We start from the raw sequence: 19,960 nt of genomic DNA, 5'->3' as shown, positions 1-19,960 counted from the left end.
TTTCCTGGTATGTATTCCAACTGTTTTGCACCAGTAATGAGATTAAACATCTCTGTGCCACATCTTTACATGCAGCCTCCAACAGTCCTGTGGGATAGGTTATCTTTCCTTCAAAATCCAGCTCCACAGGGAAATGATGAATAATACCACAGCTTATAGACTCTTCAGTTTTCTAGCAATTCATGACTGTCCTCACAAACCCACTTGAATATTCTGTCCTACCACCAGCTTGTGTAATTAATAAGGCCTCTCTTTCCAGGTAGACACCATGCAACCTGGATCTCCAGGATGAAGTCCATCCACCACTGGTCTGTTGTGTATACTGTGGCCTCCACCTACAGACATCCATAGCATCATCAAAATCACTTTTCCTCCACCGTCCTAGTCAGCAGCCACATGCTTCTCCAAACCTGGTGAACCCTCTGTTCCTGTGGTGACTTCCATTATCCTGTCTTGGCCATCTGCAGTGATGCCATTGATCAGCCACTTTTTCCAGTAGAGTTCCTCCTCCAGACCATGCACAACCTGCATCCTTCCCCTCCAGTATTCGGTGCTTGGTGGGGAGGATATATATTGGCACCACCCAATGTCACTATGGAAACTGAACAGCTGGCGCAATGTTACTGTCAGTCACTGTGGCGCCACTACTGAAAAGATGCATGTCCTCAGGAGAACCCTCTGATAATATCACGCCACAATTCGGTATGTAAGATGACCCAGCTCTGGTCTGAGTGTCTGTGGAGGGCACAGTGAGTGTGCAATTGGTTTGGCTAAAATGTTTATACTGTAGACTATTTGTCCCAGGTGGATCTTTGATAGCTTTGTAATACTGACTCAAGGTAGTTTGCACTGTTTCTAAGGAGCACCCAGTATACATCTCTTGTTGTGAGTAAACTGTGGTGAACCACTATTGTGTGTCCATAGATCGACTTTTATGAACGGGTTCAATAGATTTCACAATTGTGGAGAGTTTATTGAGCAGTAGAAGACCCATGTGGAATGCCCCTTTCTGATAAATTTGTGAACTTGCATTAACACATGTGGGTTTGAATTTATTATAATGTAATGTTCATGAATTTCATTGTTTTTCTTTAGTCTGCATTTGGTAGGCTCATTGTGGTTTTTAGAACTTAACACTCTTGAGAATAAACTGAGTGATCAAAATAAAACTGGTCCAGGAAATGTTTCAAGCACCTTAAGGTAAGTGAACTAACTTGCATTACACACATCTGTAGCAGATGATGTAAGCTGGCTTGTGTATCTTAAGGTGCATGAAATAATTTCCCGGCCACTTTCATTTCACCCATCCTTTATAAGCAAGGCAGAGTTAGGATCACCAGCTTCCTGAAAACAGGTTTACAAGAATCTTTATTTTTGCTTCCATTAATGGATTGTAGAATTGCAAGGAGCAGCTTGAGAACACCCCAACAATACCAGGCATATCTCAGGTGAGTCTGTTTGTAAGCAAGTATGCATTTTCTACTTTTTCTTGCGTTAGTAGATGCTTACAGTTCACTCAAGATATAGCAGTCGGTACTTTGATCGCTTTTTTTAGAGTTTACCTTGTTAATATGTTTATTCCATTCCAAGTTATATTGTAACCACAGATATTCAGAAATTTGAAATCATTGTTCATTTCTGTTGGCTGCTTATTTACTATTATAATTAGTTGAGAGTGATTTGTGTGGTGAGGAAGTGCATGGAAACAATCTTTGTAGTATTGAGTGTCAGTCTATACTTATTGGAGGCAAAAACAGACAAACAATCTGTATAAAGCTGCAATACAATTTTATTTAACATATAAAAATCATACAAAAATACAATAGAATATTAAGCAACAGTCTTACTTTTTAATAAGGAAGAAAATAATCAGCTTTAATACTTATATTCTGGGTCATTGCTTCATAAATGAAATAGGCCTAACTTCACTCATTTCCTTATCTACCATCTAACTAAAGGACTTGTACTGTAAGTTTCAAAACTAGTACACTCTGTACCAAATAAATAAAAATAAAAATATGGAAAGTAGAAATCAGGTGCCAATCTCAGAGGCCACCATTATAGTGACCCCTCAGGAACGAATAAAACTTATAGTTTTAGGCACGCAAAGGATTTTTGTCCTCTTCTGGCAATCTTGTCACAATATCATGAATGGCATTTGCAGTATAATCAAGATTCTTTGTGTTCAGACCACACATGTTGGCACGTCCATTGCTCAGCATGTAGACATGGTACTTCTCTCTTAGAAGTTGTACTTGACGTTCTGTAATTTAAAAGTACCATATAAATGCCAGATTTGAAATGTATTTCAAAAATTCTTAATTTTGTATGACCAACTGCTTTATGGAAAATAAATTGTAAAGCAAACAAATACATAGAGACTTCTCTGTTCTGTCACTTGTACTAGTTATATAATGGCATTAAAGCTTAAAGAGTGCCTTATACTCCTGTGCACACTGTAAAAATGGTAAACATGTATGCTATAAAAGGTATTGGGTGGGCACTTAGTGCTGAAAGTTCTTCAAGCAATAAAATCATGAAATCTACACTCAAGTGCCAAAGAAACTGGTACACCTGCCTAATATCATGTAGGGCCCCACAAGAACACAGAGGTGCTGCAACATGAAGTGGAATGGACTCGACTAATGTCTGAAGTAGTGTTGGAGGGAACTGACACCATGAATCCTGCAGGGCTGTCCATAAATCTGTAAGGATACAAGGAGGGGGGAGGGCGGCAAAGATCTCTTCTGAACAGCATGTTGCAAGACATTCCAGATATGCTCAATAATGTTCATGTCTCGGGAGTTTAGTGGCCAACAGAAGTGTTTAAACTCAGCAGAGTGTTCCTGGAGCCATTCTGTTGCAATTCTTGATGTAGAGGGTGTTGCATTGTCTTGCTGGAATTTCCCAAGTTTGTCAGAAAGCACAATTGATGTGAATAGATGCAGGTGATCAGACAGGATGCTTGCATATGTGTCGCCTGTCAGAGTCATACTTAGACATATCAGGGGTCCCATATCACTCAAACTGCACAAGGCCCACACAATTACAGAGCCTCCACCAGCTTGAACAGCCTCCTGCTGACATGCAGGACCCATGGATTCATGAGGGTGTTTCCATACCCATACACATCCATCCACTGAACACAATTTGAAATGAGTCTCGTCTGACCAGGCAACATGTTTCCAGTCATCAACAGTTCAATGTCGTTGTTGACAGGCCCAGGCGAGGCATAAATCTTTGTGTCATACAGTCTTCAAGGGTACACAAGTGGGCCTTTGGCTCCAAAAGTCCATATTGATGATGTTTCATTGAATGGTTCACTTGGTGACACTTGTTGATGGCCGAGCAATGAAATCTGCATTAATTCATGGAATGGTTGCACTTCTGCCATGTTAACAGTTCTCTTCGGTCATCGTTGGTCCCTTTCTTGAGGTTCTTTTTCCTGCTGTAGCAATGTTGGAGATTTGATGTTTTACTGGATTCCTGATATTCATAGTACACTCATGGAATGGTCATATGGGAAAATCCCCATTTCATTGCTACCTCAGAGCTGCTGTGTCACATCACTCATGCACTGACTATAACACCACATTCAGATTCACTCAAATCTTGGAAACCTGCCTTTGTAGCAGCTGTAACTGATCTAACAACTGCACCAGATACTAGTTGTGTTATATAGGGGTTGCCGACCACAGCACAGTATTCTGTCTGTTTACATATCTCTGTATTTGAATACATTTGCATATACCAGTTTCTTTGGCACTTCGTGTAACTCTGTCGATAAAATAATGTGGATCTAAAGACTGTTTGTTAAATAGCTTTTCACAAAATTTGAAAGGTAATAGTAATAATAATAATAACAACAATAACAATAATAATAGAAAAGCTTGTAATATGGTAGAACATCTATGAGACATATTTCACAATACACATGTTATAAATGACATCAAATTCTCTTTGCCTACAAAAATCATTTATTTACACTATTATAGTTGTAGCCATACGGCCATTATCAAGTTATATAACTGTGCTTGAGCACATGACAACATCTAAAACTCTTCTTGGCATGTGTAGATGTGATTGTACACTTATAGTGATTTGCTGTGATTCATGTTAAAGGTGTTAACAATATCAAAAGGTGTAGCATACAGATACAATGGTGATGTATACTTGTATACATGCCAGAAGATTGGTAGATTTTAGACATGTGCTAAAGCACAATTATACCACTTAATGATGGTCAAATGTACAGCAGTGCAAGTAGACAATGTTTACAGTCAAATATGAATAAGATGTCATTTACAAAGTTTTACATGACTGGGAACCCCAACTGTGAGAAGTTAAACAGTATGTATAATTCTGAATGTGCATAATTTTATTTTTTCATACTCTAAAAATGCGAACAGTTCAAATATCTTTATCAGCATAATTTAAAATCAATGAAGAGGACTTCAGTCACTAAAAAAAACAATAATTTTCAGTATCAGTCCATCAGTTGGATGGTTACATAAACTATTGTTCATCATGGAGAACTTAAGCAGGAAGTTTTTGTTTTGTAGTGAAGAAAGAGCACGTGTCACATGTTTCTACAAGAGTGGGATAACTACCTCATAAGACTTGTCTGATAAATACCTTGCAGAGAAGCTTCAACACATTGAAAGTTTTTTGTGTTTAAGGAACAATCTGGAGTAACCCATTATTTTACCATGTTTTTCCAACATTAGTTTTTTAAAATCCCACTCCCTTTGTTTTATTCATCATAGGTTAAGGCACTGATGATCCTGTGCCCTCTACTCCAGGGAAACATTGTTTCATTGCCACTGCGTCATCCACCATAAGGCAAAAAAGCTAATGCGTATAGCACTGTGTCCCAAAATGTGATACCATATTATAAATTCTCTGAAACCTGGGTGTTCCTGTGAGAAGTGCCCATTTACACGATTGGTACATGTGTAGTAGGACATACTACAACCAAAATATGCAAAGTAGACTTGTCTTCACATTTCACTGTCAGTGACATTATCTTGAGTACTAAACATGTAGAATGTTTGATTTCAGTGATTATGTGATGATCTTGTGAAGGAAACTGTTACTTTTATAAGGAATCTTAGTCAGAAATAGTAATCGCAGTATTTTATTTCATGCACCCAATCCCCATCTCCACACAAACACACACTTACTTGTTGCTGCTTTCTGAATCCAAACTGCTAATCTGAGAACAAATTATGTGTACAGAGGCATGTTACTAATTTTTGAGTCATCAGTCTCCTATTTGGTCCAAACCAGCCTGCCATGAAATCCTCTCTTGTGGGGTAGCACTTGCACTCTATGTCCATATTTATTTAGTTAGAAGCATTCCAGTCTCTGTCTTCCTCTACAGTTTTTAACCTCCCTCTCTAGTACAATGGAAGTTATTCCCCAATGTCTTAACACAGGTTCTCTAATTCTGTTTCTTCTCCTTGGCAGTGTTTCCAATGTCTTTTTGTCTTCACAGGTCCTCTGGAAAACCACATCATTTCTTGTCTTATCATCACTTAATTTTCAACATTTCTCTATAGCATCTCATCTCAAAGGCTTTGTCTTTCTTTTCTGATTTTATCACACTCCACAATTCATCACCCTGCAATGCTGTACTCCAAAAATATGTTCCCAAAAATATCTTTCTCAGGTTAAGGCCAACATTTCTCTTGAAGATAAATGCCCTCTTTACCAATTTTGATTTCCTATTTAGTCCTCCTTGCTCCATCCATTGGCAGCTGTTTTGCTTCCAAGGTAGCTGAATTCCTTAACTTCATCTTCTTTGCATTTCCCAATTTTGATGTTAACTTTACTGATAATCACATTTCTGCTACTCCTCATTACTTCTGTCTTTCTTCAGTTTACTCTCAGTCCAGATTCTGTGCTCATTAGGCTGTTTGTTCCACTCAACAAGTCTTTAATTCTTCTTCACTTTCACTGAAGGTAGCAGTGTCATCAACAAATCTTATCACTGATATTCTTCCATACTGAATTTTATACCACTTTCCTTCCTTGATTTGTAGATTACACAGCCTTTTTTTTATCCATTTTTTTTCTCTGTCTTCCATTGTTATTTTTTCCTCCAGTGCCTTGTACATATTTTACATTACACAACTTTCCCTGTAGCTTGCTCCTAATTTGTTCATAATTTCAAACATATTGCACCATTATACGTCAGGCCAACAAATCCTACAAATTAGTTTTTATTTTTCTTAAGTCTTGCTTCCATTACCAATCACAGTGTCAGGCCTGTCTGGTGCCTTTTCCCTTTGAAAGTCCAACCGACAATTATCTAACAGATAATCAATTTTCTTTCCAAATTTGCTGTATATTATTCTTATCAGCAATTTGGATGCATGAGCCATTAACCTGATTGTGTGATAGTCATCACACTTATCTGTTGTTGCTACTTCAAGATTGTGTGGATGATATTTTCCTGAAAGTCTGATGGCCTGTCTCAAGTTTTATATCTACACACCAACTTTAATAACTTCCTAAGTGACAGTCGCCCCATTGGTTTCTGCCTCATTTGATTGCAGCACTTCCAAATCTCTAGTAAACTCTGGCTCTAATACTGCATCCCCCGTGTCTTCCATATGGACTCTCATTTTTTACTGAGTCACATTATCAGGTATGTTCTCCCGCTCAGTTCCTCATAATAATTTCAGTTTATAGGGCACCTGTGGGGAATATTAAAAAATTCTTCTCTCAACTAGAATTAGTTCTCACACAACTTTATAGAATAACTGTCAGATCACAATATGTGGCAATTTTTACATTAATTTTCTTTCGAACAGTAATAGTCACAAGCAATTGGAATCATCGTTGTCAACTTTCAACCTACTTCTGATGCTTTCACTCCCAACAAGAGTACATGGGTACAGCAAGGCCTTGATTGATAATCAGTTCCTGGACCCAACAAATTACAATGACATAAAAACGCAAGCCACAATAAGTGGTCTGTATGGTCATGATGGTCAGTTGATAGCCTTAAAACTCATCAGTAGAAGAATGGTAAATGGTAATACTCATGTTACACATGTTAGAACAATAAATATGGGACCTATTAGCTTGTTTAGAATCAGTTTACACCATGAACAATGGGAGGAAGTGTACCCAGCAGATACAATGAATGAGGAATTAAGTTTATTTCTGGACTTATTTCTCAAACATTTTGAAGCCTACTTTCCACAAAGACAGGTTAAAATGAAATGAACCTGTTGTGAAAGGGAAGAGAGAAAAACAGCTTGCATCAAAATATCAAATGCTAAAAAGAGAGACTTGTATATAGAACAAAGGGCTAGAACAAAATTAGCAGTGAAACTACGTGACAAAAAAGAACTGTAAAATTCAAATATATGTCATCAGAAAGGCCACAGAAATGCATTATGCTGAAAAAATTAGCAAGTCAAAAAATAAAGTAAAAACTATATTGAACATCACAAAAAGTGAGGCAAATAGGAACCTAAAATCTGGACAAGCAGGGACTCCACTGTCCTTGGTCAGGACATAAATAATCAAAGCATTGCAGCCCCAAATTTCAATAACTTTTTTCTCGTTGTAAATAAGAGAACAAGGAACCATAATAAACATTCTCCCACAGAAGCTATAGAGCTATTTAATCACATGCAAATCACACCAAATATAACACTTCATTTCAAAAGCCCAACTCCTAAAGAAATTGGACAAAACTGTAAAATTATTTAAAAGTTCTGGATCTTCTGGATGTGATGGAAATCAAGTAGGATTTTAAAATCATGGGCAGACTTAATCAGTCACATATTATGCTATTTATGTAATCAGTCAGTGAGAACTGGGACATTTCAGGATAGACTGAAACATGCAATAGTGATGCCTAACCACAAAAGTGGGGCAATTATCAGCCCATCCCTTTGCTGGCAGTGTCCTCAAAGGTGTTTGAGAGAGTGGTGTATAGTATGACTTATGGCTATATGTCACAAAATGGCTTACTGATACCTACTGAAGGACATAACATGAACTATCATGTTGCCAAGTCCTTAAAACAGGCCAAAACATTCTGGAATTTTGTTTTAAAATAGTCTCATAGGGTCCAACTGCACGATGAACTGAAAAATGCATAAAGTGATTTCCAACTAAATAAGACTTGGGCCTTAGCATTGAGTGTGCTCAAGATACATTCATGACATGCCAACTGAAGAACTGAGACCACATCACATAGACCCATCTCCTACACATCAGGAACTGTAGGTCGCAGCCGACACCCCGGCACACACTTCTCCTTACATCACATCAGTACAGGAGTACCTGGGTACCACAGACCCATGATCAACTGCAGCAGGGAGGAAATATATCAAACATCACTATATATATATCAAACATCACTATATCAAACATCACTAGACAGTTATTATGACTGCCTGGAGATGACAACAAGTCAGCTTGCCTAAATATTGCATCATTTTGATGATGCCATATTCCTGAATACCCAAGAACATTTCAAAATGATGCCAGGAAAGCTTAGAAATCACATTCTGAAAAGCCTTCAGAAAAACACTGCTAAAAAGGAAATTCGGCTCTATTAGTCCATATTATCTCTCTACCCATTTTATGAAACAATTTTACTAACCAAGTATTTTAGTCCATTTGCAAATTGACTGCACATAAAAAACATTGTATAAGGTTGACAGGGCAACACTAATATGTACTGCACTGATTTTCATAATCTTGCCTGATATTTCACTGAACCAGGTACTTTATAGTGTTTGTTTCTTTTAGATTTAGCTTTGTATAACTGATAAGTTTCCTAATGCCTTAATGGAGGAAAGGTTAGAAATCTTCTATATTTCCTAGCTTTGTCATATGCCCTGTCATAGTTTTACTGGTTATTAGTCTTAAGTATTGTTTATAAGTGTTTTGACAATCACTGGCTGATTTATGTATCAATAATTCCTTTACCAGTATTTAAAAAATTAGAAGCTGATCTCAGCTCTCCTGTGTGAAAGGCTGCAGAGAATTCTGCAATCTAAGTTCGTTGGAAAACTATTGGAGATGTGGTTAACATATGTGAAACTTACCAGAGAGTCCTGTAAATGAAAAGAAGCCCACTTGCTGAGTGATGTGGTCCCATGAGCCAGGTGTTCCCAATGCATCCAAGCGCTCTTTCAGGCCTTTCCTCATATCTTTGATGCGGTTTGTCATCTCTCGCAAGCATGTTTTCCTGAAATAAGAATTGTATAAATGGTCAATAAGTGTTGAGTCGTTAATGCACTGAATGCAAATTTTGGGGAACGCTTAGACTAAATAAAGCACTTTCTTTACATGAAGTGAACCACACATTCAAGATGTGTTTGCATAAAATCCATTATTGTAAGTTTAATTTTTAATATAAATGTAAGGACTGATTGCATATCAGTAGTCTAATAAGCAATATAAGAATGAGAATTTTCTGCTTTTAGTTCAGAAACAGTATACAAATAGTGTTTATTTTTGTTGACTGGTTTGTTAACTTAAAAGTAAAGACACAAATTATCACACAGAAGTCACAGTGAAAAAGACACTACTGTAAGTTGTTGAACAATCAAGTATTTTTAAAGAAAATCTGAACTGCTGTATTTTAGTATAAAGATGTTTAAATGAACATCTTTTACGATTTTCAGAGAAGATGCATCATCCAAAGAAAATGTATAAACCAGTTAAAAAATGAAAATTAAAAAGTTGTCGTTGCTTTCTCATTTATGTTACTCAATAGCTGTTTATCTACTAGTTAACACTTCACATTTAGGTAAGTTCCAGTATGTGAATACTTGTAGATAACAATATTTATATGCAGAAAAGACCTTTCTTCTGGGACTATTAAAACGTACAGTATAAAAAAGTGTTCATAATCACAGGTTTGAATGTTTTAGGATTAGTTAGAGAGTGTGAAAAGCAGTAATATGCTTTATCTATTCATTTATTTTGTATGTTATTTTTATTCAGTTGTTCATCAGCAATAATGACTCACTGTCAAAGAATCAGTTATAACATAACAAAACTTAAAGAAGAAAATGAAACAGAGTAATAAAACATAGCTTGAGGGTAAAATGTAGATGAACATTAGTAACAATATCAAGATTCTTTTATTGTTTTCTGTTTGATGTTTAATCATTTATTTTATACAACATTAACAATTTTCATTCTTGCAGAATTATAATAGGTTTTTGCTGCTCTGCCCCTGAAATTCACCCCTAAGTATGACAGTAAAGTATGTAATACAAACAAGAATTTTAATTTGCAAATAGATATGATGAGAACAATTATAGGTATGAATATTACTTATCTTCCTGTTGACAAATGAGTTTCAATTGTTTCTCTGAGTAAACTGTGTTAAATCTGCCTAATTTAAGTATTTTCAGCACATGAGGCAGGGATCACAATTATCTCAGCTTAATGGATATTTGACATTAAAAAATGTTTGTTTCATGTTCTTGGCATCACTGCCTATACTGCAGGATGCATTTTTTCTCTGTTGCTCTGTGTAAAAGTAGTTGTGACACATTCATGAATTTGTTTCACTATTTCAATTACATACAGAAAGAACTTAATTCCTAACAAAATTTGCTTTTCACCTATATTTAACTAATTGAGTTGTTATGATATAATCAAAGTCACCAACAATTAAAATGAGCAATTTTTAATGAACGGCATCGTTTATCAGTGTTATGCTTACTTGATTTTCAGAGAAGGATATACTAACGTAATGTCAGACATTTTTTTTTCAGGCGTTGGATATTAGTAGAACCCAGAAAGAGCACTTAGGAGCTAATGCCCTATATCATCATGCATGTTACAACCTACTGAAAAAAATTATAAAATTATTCCTTCAGGCAAATGAAACCTTGAATTATCAGAGCTCTCTAAGTAAACCTTGTACTCAATGATAGTTCTGTGCAGCATGTCCATAGACCAAAAGGCTCATGAACAATTACAAATCCCATGAAGTGGCATTCCCATTGCCCATATTTAAAACTGTTAAATAACTGTTCTATGAACAATGCTAACACACCATAAGAACTTATAGAACCATAAGTAATGCAATAATAGAACATGTGTCCTATTTCCAATATCTAGGACATAACTTTTGAAGAACACGGAGATGCAAGTAAGAAAAGCAACACCTATCAACATATATAAGAATAACATTAAGAAGTAAAACTAAAAGACAAACCCAAATGAAGTTTCATAGAGTTATGGTACTAACCACAGTAGTAAATGGAGCAGAAAGTTGGACATTAAGATCAAGAGAGGTAAGACATCCTGAAACATTAGAAATGAAATTCCTTAGATCTGTGAAAGCTGCACAAAAGATGTTCTAAATAAGAAATGAAGAATTAGTGGGGAGTACAGCCATTAACAGAAAAAGTAATCCAATAGAAGCATGTTTAGAAAGAGCAGGTCACTTCACAGAATCACTTAACAAGTGATGAAATACAGTAACATTGGAAAGAGGAGTGTGGGAAGGCCAAGGTAATGATGGTGAGGCCAGAACAGGCCATAAGGCCTAAACCCTCAATTTGCAAGAGAAGAAGGTTAATGTCATCATGTGTTTTTTTATTATAATATTTTTGACTAATACTCTCACAGAAGTTAGAACTTCTATATCCTCCATGGGATTATCTATTTCTGTTCCCCAGTTAATTTAATTAATTCACTTTCCTTTGTTGCTGTCCACATAATTTGTCAAAAGAATGCATCCTAATTATTTAATGATATCCATAATATTTCTGTCTACTTAGAAAAACCATACCAAAATGGACGCTTGATATTGCATTTTGTTATTAATTCAAATAAATTTATATTTCAAAAATGGAAAATCAAACTAAAATTAAAAAATCATGTTTACATGTATTAATTATAGCATTTATCAGTGCCAAAAGCTTTTTATGCACTTTAATTAATAGTTCACTTACCACTCTTCCTTCAGTTTAGGATCTTCTAGCATAGCAGTTACTATACGAGCACCTTGACTAGGCGGACTGCAGTATATTGATCGTGCGATAACAATAAACTGAGATTTCACTTTCTCAATCTTGTCTGGATTGTTTAGCATCACAGCCAGGTTCCCTGTGCGTTCACCTATGGAGAAGAAAATGTATTCATGTCTTCTAAAAATGTCAAAAACTTTGAATTTACAATGTACATCTAAAAAGTTTGGTGAGTTGACTGATATCTAAACAGTGCATTGTATTTAAAAAATGTGTGCATGTTCATTCAATCATTCATTCATTGTGCTCTGTACATCTATTCAAGGAGAGGTGTTGTCAGAGATATGAGAAAATCAACAAATACATTAACAAAAGAAAAGAAGATCCTAGAAACTTAATTTGTATTCTATGTTAACAATAAAATGTCGCTAAACTGCTTAGTGCTATTCACACTTACACCTCTAAATTTGGTTTCAAATCCAAGGTTTGATTCTGGGAGTGGTCATAGTTCATAAACTGAGTGCAATACTGTAATTTTGTAGGCTTCCACAGCATGTGTCATTGTGGATAAAATAATTTTGTGTGTTGGACCAAGTCATTGTATATTACTAAAACAACTAAACTGCTGATGTTTTGACTGATTCCCTGTGGTCCTCTTCAGAGCAGTTCACTGCTGTATACTGGTGAATGTCTTCCTTTACAATGTCTTCCTTTTACAGTGATGTGTCCCAATACCCAAAATTATTTTATCCTAAATGAGAGCAGGGCTGTTTATTTCAGTGTTCTTCCAACTATTTTTGTGTAGTCATTCTTTTTTTTTTTTTTCTTAGTGGAGGGTCTTCAGTTTCCATCCTGTAGTTTTCTGGTAGTACCTCTGAACTCTTGAACTGTGTCTGATATGTTGCTGACAGCAGGTACTGTCAGGCCTGAGAATTGGTGCCTTTACCTAGCAGGAATGCTCCACACAGGCCTTCAAGCCACAACCTCAACCACATGTGCAAGTCTGCATGGAAGCAACTAGAAAGTATCCTGTGTTAAACATAGCTTGTAATTTTGCCAATTTGGAGATTCTCAGTTTTCATGTCACGCTGTACATGAAGCTCCCCAGCCCCTACCCTCACTACCCTTTAATCTCAGCCCATCGTATTTTAACTGAATAACTTAGAAGGAAAGCTGCTGCCTTTTTAGTTATACTATAGAGCTACTGTTTATCTGCTGTTAGTGGCTTAAGATTCACTTGATTACAGTGGTATTTTTCAAAGAAAATATTTTCCTGCATCTACAAACACTGAGTCCTATTTGCAGTACATGCGGCTTTACTGACACTTGCCATGTACTAACAGAACATTTCAGTACCTAAATCTAGATATGAAGATAATGTGCAGAAAGAGTGCTTAATGAGGAATGTGCTTAATTTTCTTTTGAATTGGTACATATTTCCAATTTCTTACTTTATGTTGGGTGGGAGTGTGTTGCATATCGTCCCATAAGAGTGCATAACTTCATTTTGAACTCTGTAGAAGGAGGTTGTGTTGTGATTGTGTATATCATAGTTCAGCCGGAACTGATTTCTATTGTCAGCACCATAAACCACAAAGGAGTAAGCATATTGGGAAGTGACAACAACAATTCCAAGATACTTAAAAAAGATTATGCAATATGTATGGTAATCTGCTTTACACAGTATTGCCACATCATAAATCCGATAGCAAGGTATTCATTGAAGTACAACACATTGCACCAAAATCATGTTTATTACATATATCATTGTGCAGACAGAACAGAACTGAACCCCTGAATGGAGAGTGCTGCTCTTCATATGAATGTCAAATATTCCAGAAGATGCAAACATCACAAACATAAGAACTTTTGAGAAGATTTCAGAAACAATAAATATCAATTGCTGCTAGTAGGATTTGAAATGGTGACCTGTAGCTCACCAGCCTGTAACACTAACCACCATTCCATAAAGCATGCAACATTGTTTGTGGGACTGCTCACTCGTGGAGAAACAGTGACCCACTGTTTCAGAATTTCTCAAAGGTGCTGCCAACATCATTCTGGATCTAGATGTTGTCAATGGTCCTCTATATGCCAGCACTGGTAGATCCTTGCATTCTGCTGTGAGCATTGAAGGTCCTCCACCAAAGCTTTGTAACTGTCAAGTGGGTCTTCAGTTTCCTTGAATAACAAACCATCCATCACTGATCTGCATCTAAGGATTTTAGTAGATCTTCATAAGAAAGACATGGACAACATCTCTGCACTTTTACCTTCTTGATGAATGGTCATAATCTTCAACTTCATATGTATTGTCCAACAAGCACAATATAATATGTGGCGAAGTACCAATTCAGTAACATTTCTAATAATCCCACTTTCTTCATAGGTGTAGAAATCCATAACATGTCTCCTGGGCTGTGTCTTACTGCCCAGTACTTAGATTATAGCATCCTCAGTCTTTTTCCTAGGTGTCAAGGGTCCATCCATATATGAGCCATCTGTACTTTCTTGTCACTATAATGAGGAGTTCCAGGTACTGATCCTGAGTATCATGTGGTTCAAATAGGAACAATGTATCAACTTTAATAGCAGCCTCATGACTGTGGAGCAGAGAGAACAGTGTGAAGCTTGTAGAATCATGCTTCATGGTATTATATGTAAATGTTACCCCAATCTCCTTGTTTGACTCAGCATATGTTGAGAGATATCTATCAATATCTTATTAAAACATTTTGTGAGTTCCTGTATCTGGGTGTGGCAGATAGCTGTAATCATGTACATGATGTCAAAATGGGAAATTATCTCTGGTACTAACCTCTGTAAAACTTTTCTACGGTCCGAGATCAACACACAGTGTTCTACATGTTTAAATCTTTTTTTTTTAATTTTTTCAGATAACTTTGCTATTTCCAGAACTACAGCAGTCAGTGCAGCTAGTGATGTAGTAGTAAAGTGTAGACTACTATCCATCACTTTCTATTTTGTCACTATCAGGAACATGCACAAGAGGTAAATTCCAGTTCAGTGGAATGGTACAGCAACAGGTGGAAATGGTACCAGATGCCCTAGAGGTAACTGAAAAAATGTTTCCACCACTGCCATTCACTACAGTGGCTCACATATTGTCTTAATGGACCAGTAGTGAAGTGGCCATTGTTCCCTGTGTCTGATTCTATTTAAAATCTTGTAAATCCCAGGTGATCAGATGTTGGAACATCATGGAAAACCTTCGGGAAAACTGGCCATAAATGAGCTTGAATGACTAGTGACCATTGCAGACCCATCAGGTCATAGATCCTCTTGTTCAGTGTTCCATTTATTAATTGGAATTCTCCTTCATTTTGTTCCTCTTTCTTCAAGACATCCGAACTGTAATGGTTTGCTGGCTAAACACAGACAGAAACAGAAACTGCAAGACAAGTTTCTCTGTGGTGCAGTAATTCATCAGTACCTTTTTGAATTTGCACTAGGACTGACCTACCCTGTAACCACCAGCACCAGTGGAGAGCCATACCGTATTCACTACAGTAAATTGAAGTGCCTTTGTCTGTTACAGCTTGAAAAATGTATTTGTGAACTCTGCTTTCATTTGCATAAATCTGAAATTCTAATAAAAAGTTATTAAAGTAGCATTAGAATCAATGCAATAATGGTGCAAGGATACACCAGTTTCAGCAAGCAGAAAAGGTGTCTGTGGTTTTTTCAAATGCTTTGAGAGCAAAAGAGGAAACTGTTGTTTATGAGTAATATTGAAGTCAAATGTTGACAAACTCTAACATACAATATCAAGCATATATGACAAAGGCTAGTATAAAGATGATGACTGTCTCTGGGATTCTGGGATTAATATCAGAGGATTTGAATATTAACAAGGCCATTGTTTACACCATGATTGCAAAAGCAATGTGCAATAAGGAAAAATGTTTCCAATTTATGCCACAGGAGCTAAATGACTAGCAGAAAACTGCACAAATGGTTCTTACTGGAGATTTCACTGGTAATAGTGACAAAGATCTTTACTGCAATCCATTTTCACAAAGTATTGAGTCTGAAGCTACCAGTTATGCTTGGAGTAAGATAGGCAACTATCATAGTTGTATCAGAAACAGGGAAACAGAAAGAAAGGGAGGGAGGCACGTGAAGAGAGTATTTTTATCAATCAAAAAAGGAGCCTTTGACATTTCCAGCAACACCAAAAACATATCAAGGAGCATGCATCTACATCATTTGCTGACGTACAGAGATTTCTTTTAACTTATTCAGTTTATTTTGTTTTTATCTTATGTTCTGTTACATCATGCACTAGATTTTGTATCATTAGCCACCATAAGTAGGAGATATGATCGGTTGGTGTTCCATGATTTCCACTGCTTTTATGTGGATAAACTGCTGCTACAGTATTAATCTTTAGGATATTTGTGTCAAAGTTATCACAAAACCAGCAAGTGTTAAAACCCATTTAGTTCACATATTTGTTTACATACCAAGTTTTCTCTTGATTTGAGAGAGATCATGCTTGTTGGATAAATTTGCTTCAAAAATTTAGGTTTGATATTTTATTTTAAATCTAAACAGGTTGCTTGTGTCATTTATGTGTTATCTTTCACTGATCATCTCACAATGTGTGCATATGACATGAAATACTGTGTATTTTTGAACACCAAGTGCCCCAAGAAACATAACTGTTCTGTAATCAGTTGTAAAATCCACACAGGAAGCTCCCAGTCACCCATGTCAGTGTGGAACTGAGACTGCAGGGATAATCCATAATTAGCCTGCACTTCAGTCTGAGAGGCTAAATTTTTTGTTGGCTTGCTTTTCCAAAACAGTCCAGTTTCCTCAGTGTTGTCAATCTGTTCGAAGAGAAAGTTCTTCTGTTCCATATTATTGAAGAATTCATTGCAAATGGTATCAGGTGCATTTTTGTTAGCATGTTGTTTTCCTCCCCAAAGAACAATTTCTCAAACCTCATAGTGATATTTTAAGTCATGTCTGCCATTCTTAAGAAGCACTGAACTTTTCTTGAACTTCCATGTTTCATATAATTCTCCTGCTTAGTCTATTAACATTGAGCCCAATATGGAAACTTTTTGTACTCTCTTCAACTGTAACCACAAGTGCAGTGTTTCACCAGGTTTCATACAAACTGAAGTAACACTGTGACAATCTGGCCTGGCTATCAGCTTTGGTTGCAATACTTAAGAGCTTTTTGTTTATTTTTCCTTAACTCTTTCAGTGTTCATATTTGCTCCCATAACCTCAAGAAAGTTTTACAGCACATTCACCCTCTCCTAAGTTTCCTATAACTTCTGATTTCTTTTTTTTATATAAATAAAATAGAATTTAACATGTCTGCTTGTGTCTGTATATGTGTGGGTGGATACGTGTGTGTGTGCGAGTGTATACCAGTCCTTTTTTCCCCCTAAGGTAAGTCTTTCTGCTCCCGGGATTGGAATGACTCCTTACCCTCTCCCTTAAAACCCACTTCCTTTCGTGTTTCCCTCTCCTTCCCTCTTTCCTGATGAAGCAACTGTTGGTTGCGAAAGCTTGAAATTCTGTGTGTGTGTTTGTGTGTTTTTTATTGTGTCTATCTACCAGCGCTTTCCCGTTTGGTAAGTCATGATTTCTTTTTTTTTTTTTTTTTTTTTTGTTAGAATTACATATCATGTTTAGTTGTCTTCTTCCTTGCACATGTAAACTGTCCATAATTTCAGAAGCAACAAAAAATGTGATGGACATTAACACTCATTGTCTATCATTTGTTGCAAAAGCTTCAGTATTATTGAGATCTGTCATTGGCTAGAAGAGTATGATTAACAGTGTATTCATCCTGTTGATGTTTAACAGTATGCTTTCATTTTAGATCAACACAGAGCACGATTTCTGAAGAGAGCTGTCCTAGATGACAATCTAAAACAGTTTTAAGTTGGAAACCATTAATTTTTAGTTCCTAGGGAAAAGAGTAGGCAAACATATATACAGAAAAATGGCACAGGAATGTTATGAAGGTAGAGTCCCAGCATCTACCTGAAACTGAACTGAAAAATAATGTAAAAATATTTCAGGGGTATCTGTGGTGGTATTGTAGCCCACATAATCTTCTAGTGGTAAAGCATGAGTCAAATGCATAATAGTAATTGAGCTAAAAATCTGCTGCAGTCATAAATAATGTTGATCTTATGTCATGACTTAAAACTTAGATGCTTGTTAAATCATGGGTGTATGGTGGGTGGGCTAGTCAAAAACACAGGATCAAACTCCTGCCTGAATGTCACTTGAGTCTGTCAGTACAATGAACAAGGTACCTGTCTCATCAACAGATAAGGACCATTTCTTAAATGACATCGTATTCGTCATTGACTGTAGAAATTATTTATTTCACTATTGCTCTTTCAGCCTTTGGGCCATTTTCAAATGGTACTTTGCTTTAGCACATGTCAGTCACCAGCCACAACATGCGAAGACTTTCTCTCCTGTGCTGATCTCTTCACAACAAAGTTGCACTTACACACTATGTCCATGATTATTTGTCATTGCATGCCACACATTTCTTTTGTTGGTAATGCTGCTGATTACCTCCTCATTTCTTCTTTTATAAGTCCAATTAATTTTAAGCACCACTGCTAAAATGCTTCTTTGCCAGTTTTGCCAGATTCACTTCCATACAATGCTGTAAATTCTCAAAAATTTCTTAGTGTATTTGATACTAGCTTTTTTTCTTTTTTTCTGAGGAATGCTTTATGCTAGTCTGTGTAATGTGTTTTACAGTAAATCAAATGTTGTAAGCTAAAGTTGTCCATTGTAAACATTTTGGAGGCAATATCTTATTCACTGCAGTGGAATTAACTTCGTCATAGGTGCAAGTGTTCCACCTCTTTTCACTCAGTTGCTTTTAAATTATTGTTTGAAAGTTAATGCACAAAACAGACTGCTTTGGCTTACTATTGCATTTTACATTTATTATTATTGTCATATCATATTCATTTCAAGTTCCCCCTTCAACAGTAGTGTACACTTACATAAATTATCACTGTTTTTGGGCTTGTTACATGAGTCTGTTAGTGAGCATAACCTTGAAACAAAACAGTAGTTTAAGATATAAAGTTAGCTTTGAAGAATCAGTAAATTTTGTCCAACATTTTTCTGTCGTTCTAACATATACTACTTTCTAGGGCTTTGTAGCTTCATTTCCAAAAGGAAGGTTAATTTGTAGTTACTTGTTTACTAGTCCAAAACTGATGAGCCAGTCACAATGCAGCCACACTGTAAATGCCATTATCAGACACAAGAGTGAGTGAGTTGCTGTTTTAAAGAAGCTGGAAATTTCCCTGATTGTTGTCAAACAATTGGTAGCTGCAACAAATGGCAGTATTCAGTGGGCTACTGAGAGACATGTAGCTGAGATACTAAAGGTACATCAAGTAGTATCCACTCCCTCTACTGGTATTACAGGGTCTATCACTTCTCATTGATCATACTGTGAGCAGCATATTGGGAGTAGGTTTAGAAGCCCTGCACAGTGTAGGTAGAGACTAGCAACAATTCCACGTACTACACCCATCCCCTTACCAATATGTTTGAGGTGCCTTCTCCAATGCAACCAAAACTTGGACAGTGTGACACATATGTCATCTGTCAGGTAAAATGCTGTGTCAGGAGGAAGAAAGTTGAAAGGAGTAGGGATCAAATGTGCTGAATGCTGTGTCAGGAGGAAGCAAGTAAAACATGGGGCAAGTAATGGGTCCTCCAGGGAAATGAAAGCAAGAGAAACTCTTGTGCACTCAGAGTGTATCCTTGGGCATCTTATCCAGCATATTGAAGAGGCTGTTCTAGCAGCCATTGAGGGAACAGAAAGCAGTTGCAGATTCCATGTACAATGTAACAAATGATGCCTGTCGTCGGGATTCCAAGGACAGGATTTCAAAAAAGCTCATAAACTACAGCACAGTACTGTACCAATGATTGTAGGATTTGTTTGGTTCAGTATTACA

The 19,960-nt window shown here is 36.5% G+C and overlaps 1 protein-coding gene across 1 annotated transcript in view; it reads right to left on the bottom strand.

Moving 5' to 3' along the window:
- Positions 1–1,771: 1,771 nt before the first annotated feature.
- Positions 1,772–19,960, bottom strand: part of LOC126175408 (aspartate aminotransferase, cytoplasmic-like) — a 67,331-nt gene continuing 49,142 nt past the window's right edge. Inside the window, exons 6-8 of the mRNA XM_049922203.1 lie at positions 11,952–12,117; positions 9,078–9,220; positions 1,772–2,263 (exon numbers count right to left, since the gene is read on the bottom strand). Coding sequence (XP_049778160.1) covers positions 2,097–2,263; positions 9,078–9,220; positions 11,952–12,117 — 476 coding nt within the window. The 3' untranslated portion in view covers positions 1,772–2,096. The remainder of the gene's footprint in view (positions 2,264–9,077; positions 9,221–11,951; positions 12,118–19,960) is intronic.

Source organism: Schistocerca cancellata, chromosome 3, assembly GCF_023864275.1.
Source record: "Schistocerca cancellata isolate TAMUIC-IGC-003103 chromosome 3, iqSchCanc2.1, whole genome shotgun sequence".
Lineage (NCBI taxonomy): Eukaryota > Metazoa > Arthropoda > Insecta > Orthoptera > Acrididae > Schistocerca > Schistocerca cancellata.
The sequence above is the reverse complement of the archived record's forward strand: the minus strand, read 5'-3'. Positions and strand labels throughout refer to the sequence as shown.